This window comes from Rhinopithecus roxellana, chromosome 8 (assembly GCF_007565055.1).
Source record: "Rhinopithecus roxellana isolate Shanxi Qingling chromosome 8, ASM756505v1, whole genome shotgun sequence".
Classification (NCBI taxonomy): domain Eukaryota; kingdom Metazoa; phylum Chordata; class Mammalia; order Primates; family Cercopithecidae; genus Rhinopithecus; species Rhinopithecus roxellana.
This window is the reverse complement of record NC_044556.1, coordinates 46140209-46156041: the sequence shown is the minus strand read 5'-3', so window position 1 is coordinate 46156041 and position 15833 is coordinate 46140209. Positions and strand designations below refer to the sequence as shown.

The window sequence follows — 15833 nt, the reverse complement described above, 5'->3', positions numbered from 1 at the left end:
TGGGTGACACAGCGAGACTCCTTCACCTCAAAAAAAAAAAAAAAAAAAAAAAAAAGACATGTTGCCTAGTTAAATGGGGGAGGAGATAAATATACAAATAAATTCAATTCAAGGGTATAAGGGCTTGTTGAATTAAAATTCTACAGGGAACTGAGGGCTGTAGAAAGTCATTAGTGATCTCTACACTGTTTTTTTTTTTTTTTTTTTTTGAGACGGAGTCTCACTCTGTCCCCCAGGCTGGAATGCAGTGGCGTGATCTCTGCTCACTGCGATCTCTGCCTCCCGGGTTCAAGCGATTCTCTTACCTCAGCCTCCAGAGTAGCTGGGATTACAGGCGTCCGCCACCACGCCCAGCTAGTTTTTTTTTTTTTTTTTTTTTTTTTTTTTAAGATGGGGTCTCACTCTGTTGCCCACGCTTGAGTGCAGTGGTGCAATCTCGGCTCACTGCAACCTCCGTCTTCCGGGTTCAAGTAATTCTCCTGCCTCAGCCTCCCGAGTAGCTGGGATTACAGGCGTGCGCCACCATGCCCGGCTAATTTTTTGTATTTTTGGTAGATACAGGGTTTCACCATGCTGGTCAGGCTGGTCTCGAACTCCTGACTTCCTGATCCGCCCGCCTTGGCCTCCCAAAGTGCTAGGATAACAGGCGTGAGCCACCGCGCTCGGCCGATCCCGGTACTTTTTAAAAATGACGAAGCTGGAACCGACACAGCACTTTCAAAGGTTCCTCCATAGCTCCTCTGAGATCCGGCCAGCGGGAAACCCCAACTAACTGCAATGGCAGGGAAAGTAGAGGCTAGATCCTGTTTTTTGTGTTACCGCAATTCCCTTCAACTACCCACAAGAAGCCCATTTGTTTGGCGGCGCCTACAACTCCCAGAACGCAACACGGGGGACGGAGGCGGAAGCTGCTGGCCAAGCCGAGGTCTGTGATTGGTGAAGAGCGATGGGCCAATTGGAGGAGTTGTTGTTAGGCCGTCCCGGAGAACCGGTCGGGAGGGAGGAAGGTGGCAAGATGGTGTTGGAAAGCACTATGGTGTGGTGAGGAGCTACCTCGGGGCAGGAGGGGTACAGCTGGGTCCCGGGCGCGTGTGGCGCCAAGGCAGGGCGGGCCTGGGGTGGGGGCCGGGGACTCATGGGCGAGAGGCGGCCCTGGGCCCGGAGGTTAGGAGCCCGCTGGAGTCCCTGAGTCATCCCGGGGCCGTGGAGTGGCAGACAGTCCCTGGTTACCCCTCTCACCCCCAGGGGGACGGTCATTGACCGGTCATTCCTGCTGCCTTTCTCTGTTCTAGCGCCGTCTTCTCTAAAGCACCCCGGGTCTGTCCTTAGCCACAGTTCTGCTTCTCGGACTCATCGTAATAGTTTTCTGCCCTCCTTTCTTCGCAAAATAATGTCTATTAGGAAAATAGATTATTAATCCCTTCCTCTCCCCATTCCCTCGTCTCTAACTTCATTACCTTTCCCTGTGTCATCTTCAAAGGTACCATTTACAGATTGCTTTTTATGTATCAGTCATTTTGTTTATCTCACTTAAACCTCACAACCACACCTTAAGGTAAATTATCTCTCCATTTTACGGTTCAGGATACCGAGTCTCAGCGATTTTAAGTCATTTGTCCAAAATCACACAGCTAGTTAAGTGGTGGAGTCAGGATTTAAACCCAGGGCTGTCTGACACAAAGGCTTTATCCGGTGAGGTAGCTGTCTTCGCCAGTCTCAGGCTTGGGCTGAGTACCTATCAGGAGTCACATTAGATGGGGAGCACATAAATTTTTGCAGGATTTCAAGAGTTCCTTCTACCTGTAATCATTGAATGTAATACAGAATAGTTGACGAACACAAATCACCAATTGGGTGAGACAGACACTTATGAGATTTCGTCTTTTTAGTTTTTGGGGGGAGCATAGCGTTGCCAGGTAACATACAGGATGCCCAGTGAAATTTGAATTTCAGATAAACGATGAATAATTTTTTTTTGAGACGGTCTCGCTCTGTCGCCCGAACTGGAGTGTAGTGGCCCAGTCCGGCTAACTGCAGCCTCCGCCTCCTGGGTTCAAGTGATTCTCAATGATTGAACTAATTTACACTTGCACCAACGGTATACCAGTGTTCTCTTTTCTCGCAACCTTGCCAGCTTCTGTTATTTTTTGACTTTTTAGGATAGCCATTCTGACTGGTGTTAGGTGGTATCTCATTGTGGTTTTGATTTATTTGCATTTCTCTAATGATCAGTGATACTGAGGTTTTTTTCATATGCTTGTTGGCCGTATAGTATGTCTTCTTTTGAAAAGTGGCCAGGCGCGCTGGCTCAGGTCTGTAATCCCAGCACTTTGGAAGGCCGAAGTGGGTGTATCACCTGAGGTCAGGAGTTCCTGACTAGCCTGGCCAACATGGTGAAACCCTGTTTTTACTAAAAATACAAAATTTAGCCAGGCGCGGTGGTGGGCGCCTGCAGTCCCAGCTACTTCGGAGGCTGAGGTGGGAGAATCGTTTGAACCCCAGAGGTGGAGGTTGCAGTGAGCCGAGATGGTGCCACCACACTCTAGCCTGGGCGACTGAGTGAGACTCCCTCTCAAATAAATAAATAAATGTAAAGTATCTGATGTCTGTTTATGTCCTTTGCCCACTTTTTTTTTTCCTTTTTGAGATGGAGTTTTGCCCTTCTTGCCCAGGTTGAATGCAGTGGTGCCATCTCAGCTCACTGCAACCTCCGCCTCCTGGGTTCAAGTGATTCTCCTGCCTCAGCCTCCTGAGTAACTGGGATTACAGGTGTCCACCACCACGCCCAGCTAATTTTTTGTATTTTTAGTAGAGACGGGATTTCATCATGTTGGCCAGGCTGGTCTCAAACTCTTGAGCTCAGATGATCCACCCGCCTCAGCCTCCCAAAGTTCAGGGAATATAGGTGTTGAGCCACCATGCCTGGCTCCTTTGCCCACTTTTTTTTTTTTTTTTTGGCTCTTACTGCCCAGGCTGGAGCGCAATGGCATAATCTCGGCTCACTGCAACCTTCGGCTCACCGCAACCTCCACCTCCCGGGTTCAAGCGATTCTCATGCCTTAGCCTCCGGAGTAGCTGGGATTACAGGCATGTGCCACCACACCCAGCTAATTTTGTGTTTTTAGTAGAGACAGGGTTTCTCCATGTTGGTCAGGCTGGTCCCAAACTCCCGACCTCAGGTGATCCACCCGCCTCAGCCTACCAAAGTGCTGGGATTACAGGCATGAGCTACTGTGCCCGGCCCATCTTCCAGAATTTTTATAGTTTTGAGTTTTACAGTAATTCTTTAATCCATCTTCAGTTAATTTTTGTGTATTGTGTAAGAAAGGGGTCCATCTTCAATCTTCTGCATATGGCTTGCCAGTTATCCCAGTACCAGTTATTGAATAGGGACTCTTTCTCCTCACTGCTTTTGTCAGCTTTGTCCAAGAGCAGATGGTCATAGGTGTGCAGCCTTATTTCTAGACTGTCTATTCTGTCCCATTGGTTTCTGTGCCTGTTTTTGTACCAATACCGTGTGGTTTTGGTTATTGTAGTCCTGTAGTAGTAGTTTGAAGTTGGGTAAAGTTGCCTCCAGCTTTGTTCTTTTTTTTTTTTTTTTTTTTTTTTTTTTTTTTTTTTTTTTGAGACGGAGTCTCGCTCTGTCGCCCGGGCTGGAGTGCAGTGGCCGGATCTCAGCTCACTGCAAGCTCCGCCTCCCAGGTTTACGCCATTCTCCTGCCTCAGCCTCCCAAGTAGCTGGGACTACAGACGCCCGCCTACCTCGCCCGGCTAGCTTTTTGTATTTTTTAGTAGAGACGGGGTTTCACCGTGTTATCCAGGATGGTCTGCGATCTCCTGACCTCGTGATCCGCCCGTCTCGGCCTCCCAAAGTGCTGGGATTACAGGCTTGAGCCACCGCGCCCGGCCTCCAGCTTTGTTCTTTTAGCTTAGGATTGCCTTGACTTTTCTGGCTCTTTGTTGGTTCCATATGAATTTTCAAATAGTTTTTTCTAGTTCTTTGAAGAATGTCCTTGGTAGTTTGATAGGAGTAGCATTGAATCTGTAAATTGCTTTGGGCAGTATGGCTTATTTATTTATTTATTTATTTATAAGACAGAGTCTTGTTCTGTCGCCCAGGCTGGAGTGCAGTGGTGTGATCTCAGCTCACTGCAACCTCCGCATCCCAGGTTCAAGTGATTATTGTGCCTCAGCCTTCCAAGTAGCTAGGATTCCAAGCACCTGCCACCATACCTGGCTTATTTTTTGTATTTTTAGCAAAGATGGGGTTTGGCCATGTTGGCCAGGCTGCTCTTGAGCTCCTGGCCTAAAGTGATCTGCCCACCTCAGCCTCCCAAAGTGCTTGAATTACAGGTGTGAGCCACCATTCCTGGCAGTATGGCCATTTTAATGATACTGATTCTTCCTATTCATGAGCGTGGGATGTTTTTCCACTTGTTTGTATCTTCTTTATTTGAGCAGTATTTTGTAATTCTCATTGTAGAGATCTTTTATCTCCCTGGTTAGTTGTATTCCTAGGTTTTTTTTTTTGTATGTTTGTTTTGTTTGTTTTTCTGAGATGGAGTCTCGCTCTTGTTGCCCAGGCTGGAGTGCAGTGGTGCCATCTTGGCTCACTGCAACCTCCGCCTCCCGGGTTCAAGCGATTCTCCTGTCCCAGCCTTCCGAGTAGCTGGGATTACAGGCGCCTGCCACCATGCCCGGGTAATTTTTTTTCTGTATTTTTAGTAGAGATGGGGTTTCATCATATTGGTCAGGCTGATCTCGAACACCTGACCTCAGGTGATCCGCCCGCCTCAGCCTCTCAGAGTGCTGAGATTACAGGCGTGAGCCACCACGTCCAGCCAAGATATTTTATTATTTTTGTGGCAGTATGCACATAGTTCTTTTTTTTTTTTTTTTTTTTTTGAGACGGAGTCTCGCTCTTGTTGCCTAGGCTGCAGTGCAATGGCGCGATCTTGGCTCACCGCAGCCTCCACCTCCCAGGTTCAAGCGATTCTCCTGCCTCACCCTCCCTAGTAGCTGGGATTACAGGCATGTGCCACCATGCACCGCTAATTTTGTATTTTTAGTAGAGACAGGGTTGCTCCATGTTGGTCAGACTGGTCTCGAACTCCTGACCTGGTGATCCGCCCTTCTCAGCCTTCCAAAGTGCTGGGTTTACAGGCGTGAGTCACCACTCCCGGCAGTATGCACATAGTTCTTGGCCCCATGTGGGGCATCATGGGGAACCTGCTGTTGATGTGACTGCCCTACACATGTGCCATTGTATTACCCTTTTTGAGTGTGCTTTTTTTTTTTTTTTTGGGAGACAGGGTCTCATTCTGTCACCTAGGGTGGAGTGCAGTGGTGTGATCTTGGCTCACTGCAACCTCGACCTCCTGGGCTCAATTGATCCTCCTGCCTCAGCCTCCTGAATAGCTGGGGCTATAGGCACACACCACCATGCCCAGCTAATTTTTGTATTTTTTGTAGAGAGAGGGTTTTGCCATATTGATCAGGCTGGTCTTAAATTCTTGGGCGGCTCAGGAGAGCCTCCCTCCTTGGCCTCCCTAAGTGCTGGGATTATAGGCATGAGCCATTACACTCAGCCTGTATTCTCTTTTAAAATAAAGGTTTTGGCGGTAATCCCAGCTACTTAGGAGGCTGAGGCAGGAGGAGGGGTTAAGCCCAGGAGTTTGAGGTTACAGTGAGCTGTGATTTCACCACTGCTCTCCAGCCTGGGTGACACAGCAAGATCCTGTCTCAAAAAATATGTGAAATGGCCAGGTGCGGTGGCTCACACCTGTAATCCCAGCACTTTGACAGGCTGAGGCGGGCGGATCATCTGAGGTCAGGAGCTCAAAACCAACCTGGCCAACGTGGAGAAACCCTGTCTCTACTGAAAATACAAAAATTAGCCGGTGTGGTGATGCATGCCTGTGGTCCCAGCTACTCGAGAGGCTGAAGTGGGAAGATCTATTGAGCCTGGAAGGTTGAGGCTACAGTGAGCTATGACTGTGTTTGAACCTGTGCCTGCGCTTGAAACTGTGCCTCAACACTATCCTAGACAGGTTGAGTATTCCCTATCTGAAATGGCTAGGACCAGATGTGTTTCGGATTTTGGATTTTTGTCAGATTTTGGAATATTTACATTATATTTAACCAGGGGAGTATTCCTAATCTGGAGGTCTGAAGTGCTCCAGTGATAATTTCCTTTGAACATCATGTCAGCACTCAAAAACTTTCTGATTTGGGGCATTTTGGATCTCAGTAGTTTCTGATTAGGTGTACTCAACCTGTATTCCCTTTTCTATTAATACTTGTTTTTCAGTACCTTCTTAATTACCTCTCTTTACCATTTTTGATTTATTGCCAGACAAAGCATACTAAAGAAAAAAAATTGCCCCAAGCTCCAATTTTTCTTGCCGATAGAAATGAGATGTCTTGGCCAGGTGCTGTGGCTCACACCTGTAATCCCAGCACTTTGGGAGGCCAAGGCAGGCGGACTGCATGAGTCTAGGAGTTTGTGACTAGCCTGGGCAACAAAGTGAGCATCTCTGTAAAATGAAAAATAAATGAAAATTTTTTTTTATAGAGACCGGGTCTCCCTATGTCGTCCAGGCTGTTCTCCAACTCCTGGACTCAAGCGATTCTCCCTTCTCGGCCTCCCAAAGTGCTGGGATTACAGACGTGAGCCACCATGCCCAGCCTAAAAAATAGATAAAATTTTAAAAAGAAATGAAGGCCAGGTGCAGTGGCTCACACCTATAATCCCAGTACTTTGGTAGGTTGACATGGGTGGATCATCTGAGGTCGGGAGTTCGAGACCAGCCTGACCAACATGGAGAAACCCTGCCTCTACTAAAAATACAAAATTAGCGGGGCGTGGTGGTGCATGCCTGTTATCCCAGCTACTTGGGAGGCTGAGGGAGGAGAATTGCTTGAACCTTGGAGGCGGAGGTTGCGATGAGCCGAGATTGTGCCATTGCACTGCAGCCTGGGCAACAAGAGTGAAACTCTGTCTCAAAAAAGAAAGAAAGAAAAAAAAAGAAAGAAATGAGGTATCTCATCTAGGGCACTGCTTCCGTCCATTAGCACAGGTAGAACCTTAACTATTAGAGCTCTTAGGGACCTCAGAGGTCATCAAGAATTGATCCTTATAGGAGCTTATATAACTGCATCACTTATCTGCCTTCTTTTGGTCTTTGAGAAACTCGAGATTATATGTCACATTATCTGGATCCTTTTAGATCATGAAAAGTTGCAGGGATCTAAGGTGAGACTTCACATCCACAAAACCTCATTTTTACCATTCACTTCAGCTGTTGAAGCTGTTAAGCATTTAATGAGATGATTGGATTGTACTTTTCTGCACTCAGTGCTGCCAAGTGTGTTATTTTATAGACTTTTTTTTTTTTTTTTAGGTAGTGGCACGATCTTGGCTCAGTGCAACCTGCCCCTCTCGGGTTCAAGTGATTCTTCTGCCTCAGTTACCCGAGTAGCTGGGATTACAGGCGCCCGCTACCACCCCTGGCTAATTTTTATATTTTTTAGTAGAGACAGAGTTTCACCATGTTTGCCAGTCTGGTCTCAAACTCCTGAGCTCAAGTGATCTGCCTGCCTGGGCCCCCCAAAGTGCTGGGATTACAGGTGTGAGCCACCACGCCTGGCCCTATTTTATAGATTTTTTTTTTTTTTTTGACGGAGTCTCACTTTGTCGCCCAGGCTGGAGTGCAGTGGCGTGATCTCAACTCACTGCAAACTTGGCCTCCCGGGTTCAAGCAATTCTCCTGCCTCAGCCTCCTGAGTAGCTGGGACTACAAGTGTGTACCACCACGCCTCGCTAATTATTGTATTTTTAGTAGAGACGGGGTTTCACGATGTTACCCAACACTGGACGCTAACTCCTGACTTCAAGTGATATACCCGCCTCCACCTCCCAAAGTGCTGGGATTGCAGGCATAAGCCACCATGCCCAGCCTATTTTATAGATTTTTTTTTCTTTTTTTTTTGAGACGAAGTTTTGCTTTTGTTGCCCAGGCTACAGTGCAATGGCGTGATCACCGCAACCTCCACCTTCTGGGTTCAGGCGATTCTCCTGTCTCAGCCTCCCAAGTAGGTGGGATTACAGGCATGTGCCACCATGCCCAGCTAATTTTTAATTTTTAGTAGAGACAGGGTTTCTACATGTTGGTCAGGCTGGTCTTGAGCTCCTGACCTCAGGTGATCTGCCCGCCTCGGCCTCCCAAAATGCTGGGATTACAGACGTGAGCCACCACGCCCAACTATAGATATTTTTAAGTTACCTTCTTCATTTCCTATATTTGGATTACTGCCATTTAATGGGAGGGTTAAATTATCCATGACAAAGCTTAGTAGCACTTAAGTACAGCTTATAAGAAGGTGCTGTGGTTCATCAGTAGATCACCACCTTTGGAGCTCATCAGAATCACTTTGTAAAGATTTAAAAATTTTTTCGGCTGGGCACAGGTGAAACAGGTGATTATCTGAAACACAGATAACAGGTGGCTCATACCTGTTATCCCAGCACTTGGGGAGGTAGAGGCAGGAGGATCACTTGAGCTCAGAAGTTCAAGACCAGCTTGGGCAACATATTTAGACCCCTGTCTCTACAAAACAATTTAAAAGGTAGCTGGGCATGGTGGCTCGCACCTATAATCCCAGCTACTTGGGAGGCTGAGGTGAGAGGATCACTTGAGCCCAGGAGGTGGACGCTGCAGTGAGCCATGAGTGCACCACTCTACTCCGCCTGAGTGACAGAGCAAGACTCTGCCTCAAAAAAAAAAAAAAAAAAAAAAAATTCCTCATTGGTTATTCTGAGTCAATAAATGTGGGCTAAGGCTTGATCATCTGTATATTTAAAAAAGGAAAAAAAAGCTACATGTGATTCTATGAAGACTGAGAGCTGCTGCTATAGGGGGCCCCTGGAACTGGAGAGAAGGTTTTGGAGAATTTCTACATTTCTTCTCTCTTGTCCTTCAACCCTAATCTGACAGTGTGGACAACAGTGAGTATATGCGGAATGGAGACTTCCTACCTACCCGGCTGCAGGCCCAGCAGGACGCTGTCAACATAGTTTGTCATTCAAAGACTCGCAGCAACCCTGAGAACAACGTGGGCCTTATCACACTGGCTAAGTATGAGGGACAGAGGAGGAGGGGACTCAGTAGGTGGGTGGTGGTTACATGCTACTCTTCTGTAGATTCCTTGAGGCTGCTTTTGCCCATCACCTTCCTAGATGGCCTTCTTCACTTTTTAGTGTAAATGTTAATAGCAACTTGTTTTTTGTATTAACCTGCTTGGTTTAATTTAATTTAATACAGTACAGAAGCTAAATCTCCTGGGGTGAAATTTCTGTTTCTTTTTATTGTTTATTGGGCAGGGCTAGGGTAAGGGGTGAAATTTCATAATATATTTTAAAGTCAGTGAAAAGTGATTTTGGGCTGCGCACAGTGGCTCACGCCTGTAATCCCAGGAGTTTGAGACCAGCCTGGGTAACGGCAAAACCCTGTCTCTACTAAAAATACAAAAATTAGCCAGGCGTGGTGGTGGGTACCTGTAATCCCAGCTACTCAGGAGCCTGAGGCAGGAGAATCGCTTGAACCCGGGAGGCGGAGGTTGCAGTGAGCCAAGATTATACCACTGCACACCAGCGTGGGCGACAATGAGACTCCATCTCAAAAAAAAAAAAAAAGAAAAAAGAAATTTTTGGATTAGAGCCCCAGGCATATATCACACATCCTTTTACCCTAAAAGTGTTTTGTTTTAGGAATTGATAATTCTTAAATGAGTAGCGTCCCACTCCAGTGTACATACTGTTAGCTGGGAAAATGGGTCTGGAGGTGGAGAAGACAGGAGAGATACAAAGTAGCATCATTATTTTGGTGGATTCTCAGGGCCCTGTGAGCCTTTAAAAGGAGTTAGGGGAAAACATTTGGAAGTAGAGGGCAGGTTTCTTACAAAGCCAACCACTTAATTATTTCTGTGCTTGGTTTCCATTAAATACTAGATGTTTGATTAAGAAGAATAGGGAGGCTGAGGCAGGAGAATGGCATGAACCCAGGAGGCGGAGCTTGCAGTGAGCTGAGATCCGGCCACTGCACTCCAGCCCAGGGTGACAGAGCGAGACTCCGTCTCTAAAAAAAAAAAAAAAAAAAAAAAAGAAGAAGAAGAATAGAGGCCAAGCACAGTGGCTCACACCTGTAATCCCTGCATTTTGGGAGGCCAAGGCGGACGGATCACTTGAGGTCAGGAGTTCGAGACCAGCCTGGCCAACATGGCAAAACCCTGTCTCTACTAAAAATACAAAAATTAGCCGGGCATGGTGGTGCACATCTGTAATCCGAGCTATTCAGGAGACTGAGGCAGGAGAATCACTTGAACCCAGGAGGCGGAGATTGCAGTGAGCCAAGATTGTGCCACTGCACTCCAGCCTAGGTGACAGAGCAAGACTTTGTCTCAAAAAATAAAAAAGAAGAATAGAGATCACAGTTAGAATAGAAATAGTGGTTATTATCCAGGTCTCTAAAGAAAACTCGGCCGGGCGCGGTGGCTCAAGCCTGTAATCCCAGCACTTTGGGAGGCCGAGACGGGCGGATCACCAGGTCAGGAGATCGAGACCATCCTGGCTAACACGGTGAAACCCCGTCTCTACTAAAAATACAAAAACTAGCCGGGCGAAGTGGCGGGCGCCTGTAGTCCCAGCTACTCGGGAGGCTGAGGCAGGAGAATGGCGTAAACTCGGGAGGCGGAGCTTGCAGTGAGCTGAGATCTGGCCACTGCACTCCAGTCCGGGCGACAGAGCGAGACTCCGCCTCAAAAAAAAAAAAAAAAAAAAAAAAAAAAAAAAAAAAAAAAAAAAAAAAAAAGAAAACTCAGACACAGTTTAGAGGTACTTATGCTGACCTGAACTCACTGAAATGCTTTTCCTACATCCCAGTGACTGTGAAGTGCTGACCACACTCACCCCAGACACTGGCCGTATCCTGTCCAAGCTGCACACTGTCCAACCCAAGGGCAAGATCACCTTCTGCACTGGCATCCGCGTGGCCCATGTGAGTCCTACTGGGTTCCCTGGACTGTTTCTCCCTGCTCTGAGGTCCTGCCTCCATCATACTCATTTCTCCCCTGGATTCCTGAGCTAGGACCAGAGCAAGAGAAAGTTAACTTGGCATAGAAAGTATATGGGGGATGAGTCAAGGGTAGTTAAGGGTTGTGAAGGGAAAATTCCCTAGAACTGAGAATTAAGGCTGGGTGTGGTAGCTCACGCTTGTAATCCCAGCAGTTTGGGAGGCCAAGGGAGGAGGATTGCTGAAGGCCAGCAGTTTAAGACCTGGGCACATAGCGAGACCGTGTTTCTCTTTTTTTTTTATTTAAAAAAAAAAAAAAAAAAAAGGCTGGGCACGGTGGCTCACACTTGTAATCCCAGCACTTTGGGAGGGTCACCTGAGGTCAGGAGTTTGAGACCAGTCTGCCCAACGTGGTAAAACTCCATCTTTACTAAAAATATTAAAATTAGCCAGTACTCGGGAGGCTGAGGCAGGATAATCGCTGGAACCCAGGAGGTGGAGGTTGCAGTGAGCCGAGATCGTGCCATTGCACTCCAGCCTGGGTGACAGAGCGAGACTCCATCTCAAAAAAAAAAGAGAATTAACCTCCCTTCTTTATGCATAGAGTCATAGCAAAAAGGGAGGAATTGGGGGTGTTAAATCTTGTGTGAGCGTGATGGTAGATGGTATACTTGAGGTAGAAAGAAACTAAGAAAAACGGAACCGAGTGACAGAGGAAAGAGCTGAGTGATTTCTCTGATTGACTCTGAGAACTTCCTCTCCCTTTACAAGCTGGCTCTGAAGCACCGACAGGGCAAGAATCACAAGATGCGCATCATTGCCTTTGTGGGAAGCCCCGTGGAGGACAATGAGAAGGATGTGAGTCCAAGTGGCAGCTGGGGAATGTGGGCAGCCAGTGTTTGGGACTGAGGTCTTTCATCCCTCAGGAGAACCTGGCAGAGGCATCAGGCTCATCACTTTGGGGAAAGGTGAATGTGGAGAATTCAGTTTTTCTGTTGTAGGACCTTGGGGAGGTCAATAGAGTTCTGTATGCTTTTATGTGGCAGGTCCTTTCCCCCCTCGAGTATGGAACAGATTTCTTGATTTTTCTCCCCTTCTTCCCAGCTGGTGAAACTGGCTAAACGCCTCAAGAAGGAGAAAGTAAATGTTGACATTATCAATTTTGGGGAAGAGGTGAGTAGGGACTGATTGGAGGGCATTGACTTAATTTGGTTATAAACAGAATGGTCCTTAACCCTGAGGAGTGCGGGCACTGGAGCAGAGTAGTATGGAAATGGCAAAGAACAGGGAGCAAGGCCTGAAGGAGGGCATCCTGTGTTCTTTCCTCACCAGGAGGTGAACACAGAAAAGCTGACAGCCTTTGTAAACACGTTGAATGGCAAAGATGGAACCGGTTCTCATCTGGTGACAGTGCCTCCTGGGCCCAGCTTGGCTGATGCTCTCATCAGTTCTCCGATTTTGGCTGGCGAAGGTGGTGCCATGCTGGGTCTTGGTGCCAGTGACTTTGAATTTGGAGTAGATCCCAGTGCTGATCCTGAGCTGGCCTTGGTGAGCAAATGTTGACCCCAGGTAGAGCCCAAAGGCCCTTTTTTGTTCTTTTCTGGCACACACATCACAGAGCTTCTACTAGGCTGAACAGTCCTAGACACTCCCAGTACCTCATATTCCAAGACCTCCTTTTGCCCCCTCTTCCCTATACTTCTGTCTGATCTCTAGGAGCACCAATGTCAGACGCTTTCTTGTTCACTCCTCCTAATGAAAACCAAGCCTTCTCCCAAGTCCTTTTTAATCCCATACCACTGCTTATCCCTCCAGCTTCTCTGTGTGATAAACCAGAAGCTGCACCTTTATGTTCCTTTCCTACACCCCAACTGACTTTCCCAGCTCCCTGTAGGAGTGAGGGCAGGGGAGCCCTGATTGTGCCCTGCTCTTCACCAGGCCCTTCGTGTATCTATGGAAGAGCAGCGGCAGCGGCAGGAGGAGGAGGCCCGGCGGGCAGCTGCAGCTTCTGCTGCTGAGGCTGGGATTGCTACAACTGGGACTGAAGGTGAAAGAGGTGGAATCTGAAGTCCTGGGACTGTGGGATGCTAAACATTGAAAGCTGGGTGTAGGCACTGCAGGGAGAGTGTAGAGGTCTGACAGAGTAGGAATATGTGGGAGGGCCGGGCTAAGGGAATGGCTTTGGAGGCTGGCCTGTGTGGATATGGCATCAGTTCTACCCTGCTCCTCTTTTCCTTTTCCCAGACTCAGATGATGCCCTGCTGAAGATGACCATCAGCCAGCAAGAGTTTGGCCGCACTGGGCTTCCTGACCTAAGCAGTATGACTGAGGAAGAGCAGATTGCTTATGCCATGCAGATGTCCCTGCAGGGAGCAGGTGAGCCAGAGCCTGGGGGGTGCCTAGGCAGAGGGCTGGGATGAAGAAATGTAACTGAACAGAGTGACCTCTCTTCCTCAGAGTTTGGCCAGGCGGAATCAGCAGACATTGATGCCAGCTCAGCCATGGACACATCTGAGCCAGCCAAGGTGAGACCCAAACCTGCCCCCCCGTCAGGTTTAAAGTCTTTGAATTTAGATCCTCATCCCTCTGAGGCTGGGAGCATTTCTACCATAGCTAAGTCCTTTGAGGAGCAGAGGGAAACACATGGATATGCCTTTCTTACATGTAAACCTTGCTAAGGTAGCAATGCTAGTGGGCAAAGTTGGAGAAATGTCCTCATGTTCTGTAATTTTCCTTCCTTGCTGGTGGGAGCAGCCTGGGCAGTTCTCCAGGATGTCTACCCAGGAGGGAGAAAAGAGGGTCTGGGAAAAAGAAAAAGGAGAACTGGGTGTCTTGAGAGCAGGAAACCTCAGTGTGATGGAATCTGTTTTTCTCCTCAGAGCTCAATTAACAGAGTTCTCAGCAGGCGCCTCCTCTATTTGGTCAGTAATAACTGTTTGCATTCATGCCATATAAAGGATTTTGCTGATTTGTCCTTTCCTTACCTCGGCCAGAGGTGCCCGAATCCCCACACAGTCAGAAGGCAGGGGAGCTCCAGCAGCGGCATGCTCCTGTCCTTCACACCTGCTTACTCCCTGCTGCTCCACACCCTCCCCTGAGCTCACACTGCCTGTTTGCAGGAGGAGGATGATTACGACGTGATGCAGGACCCCGAGTTCCTTCAGAGTGTCCTAGAGAACCTCCCAGGTGTGGATCCCAACAATGAAGCCATTCGAAATGCTATGGGCTCCCTGGCCTCCCAGGCCACCAAGGACGGCAAGAAGGACAAGAAAGAGGAAGACAAGAAGTGAGACTGGAGGGAAAGGGTAGCTGAGCCTGCTCAGGGGACTGCATGGGAAGCACGGAATATAGGGTTAGATGTGTGTTATCTGTAACCATTACAGCCTAAATAAAGCTTGGCAACTTTTTTTCCTTTCTTGCTTCAAATAGTGATGGTTTTGAGTCTGAGAGAGGGGAGGAGCACCTGGCCTAAAGGAGAGCCTTCCTTGTGGAGTTCTCCATGTCTCTCTTTCCACCTATCTGGGCCTCCTAATGTGCCGGGATTACAGGCCCAGGAGCCATGTTTCCATTTCTAATGAACGAAGACCTTGTTTAAACCACCTTCTTGCCAATAACTTTTACTCTGCACTCTGACACAGCTGAACCCCAAGCGTGGAATGGCACTCAACCTTTTCAGTTTTTTCATGTGTACTTCTTTTTTTTTTTTTTTTTTTTTTTGAGGCGGAGTCTTGCTCTGTCGCCCAGGCTGGAGTGCAGTGGCCGGATCTCAGCTCACTGCAAGCTCCGCCTCCCGGGTTCCCGCCATTCTCCTGCCTCAGCCTCCCAAGTAGCTGGGACTACAGGCGCCCGCCTCGTCACCTGGCTAGTTTTTTGTATTTTTAGTAGAGACGGGGTTTCACTGTGTTCGCCAGGATGGTCTCGATCTCCTGACCTTGTGATCCGCCCGTCTCGGCCTCCCAAAGTGCTGGGATTACAGGCTTGAGCCACCGCACCCGGCTTTCATGTGTACTTCTAAGGTTCAGCAAGTTTAGGTTATTTGGCCAAGGATATTTAGCTAATGAAGAGGTAGAACCAGGATCAAAATCCAGACTTGTCTCAGACTTGTCTCACCAGTTGAGTCACCACCAAACAGTAGTTTCCCATTGCTCGCTGCCTTCAGTGACCCTGGTCAGCCCTGCAAGTCAGTTCCTTGTAGCAACTACTATACCTTCCTCTACTCCCCCATTACTCTCAACAGAAGCCTGACATCTTTACAGAGTCAAGGCCTTGAGGCAGGAAGCTCTGGCTCCCTCCCTCCCGCCAGCACCTCCCTGCATCAGTTATGCTGTTTCCCGAATATCTGCTGTCCTAAACACCCTCCTGGCGTTTTCCTCTCAGTGTACACGCATCAAATCCACACTACAAGTAACCTTACCTTGAGACTTTATATCATACTGTTTAAATATTTCACAAGGAACATCTATTCCCTTTATAATTTTTTTTTTAAGTATTTTTTTTTTGGCTGGGTGTGGTGGCTCACGCCTGTAATCCCAGCACTTTGGGAGGCCAAGGTGGGCAGATCACAATGTCAGGAGTTCAAGACCAGTCTGACCAATATGGTGAAACTGTCTCTACTAAAAATACAAAAAAAAAAAAAAAATTAGCTGGGCATGGTGGCACACGCCTATAATCCCAGCTACTCAGGAGGCTGAGGCAGGAGAATTGCTTGAACCCGGGAGGCGGAGGTTGCAGTGAGCCGAGATCGTGCCACTGCATTCCAGCCTG

The 15833-nt window shown here is 47.9% G+C and overlaps 1 protein-coding gene across 3 annotated transcripts; it reads left to right on the top strand.

The window, feature by feature from the left end:
* The first annotated feature begins 937 nt into the window (after positions 1 to 937).
* Positions 938 to 14495, top strand: PSMD4 (proteasome 26S subunit, non-ATPase 4). 3 transcript variants are annotated; one of them, XM_010387195.2, is made up of 10 exons: positions 938 to 1041; positions 8997 to 9137; positions 10940 to 11054; positions 11841 to 11927; positions 12174 to 12242; positions 12402 to 12617; positions 13008 to 13116; positions 13314 to 13445; positions 13527 to 13594; positions 14189 to 14495. In XM_010387195.2, the coding sequence occupies exons 1-10, from the start codon at positions 947 to 949 to the stop codon at positions 14357 to 14359; spliced, it is 1203 nt and encodes a 400-aa protein (XP_010385497.1). In that variant the 5' UTR covers positions 938 to 946; the 3' UTR covers positions 14360 to 14495. The 3 variants fall into 3 exon arrangements, with proteins under 3 accessions (XP_010385497.1, XP_010385496.1, XP_010385498.1); XM_010387194.2 differs by having other exon boundaries at positions 13008 to 13125; XM_010387196.2 differs by having other exon boundaries at positions 1017 to 1068; positions 13008 to 13125.
* The last annotated feature ends 1338 nt before the right edge of the window (positions 14496 to 15833 follow it).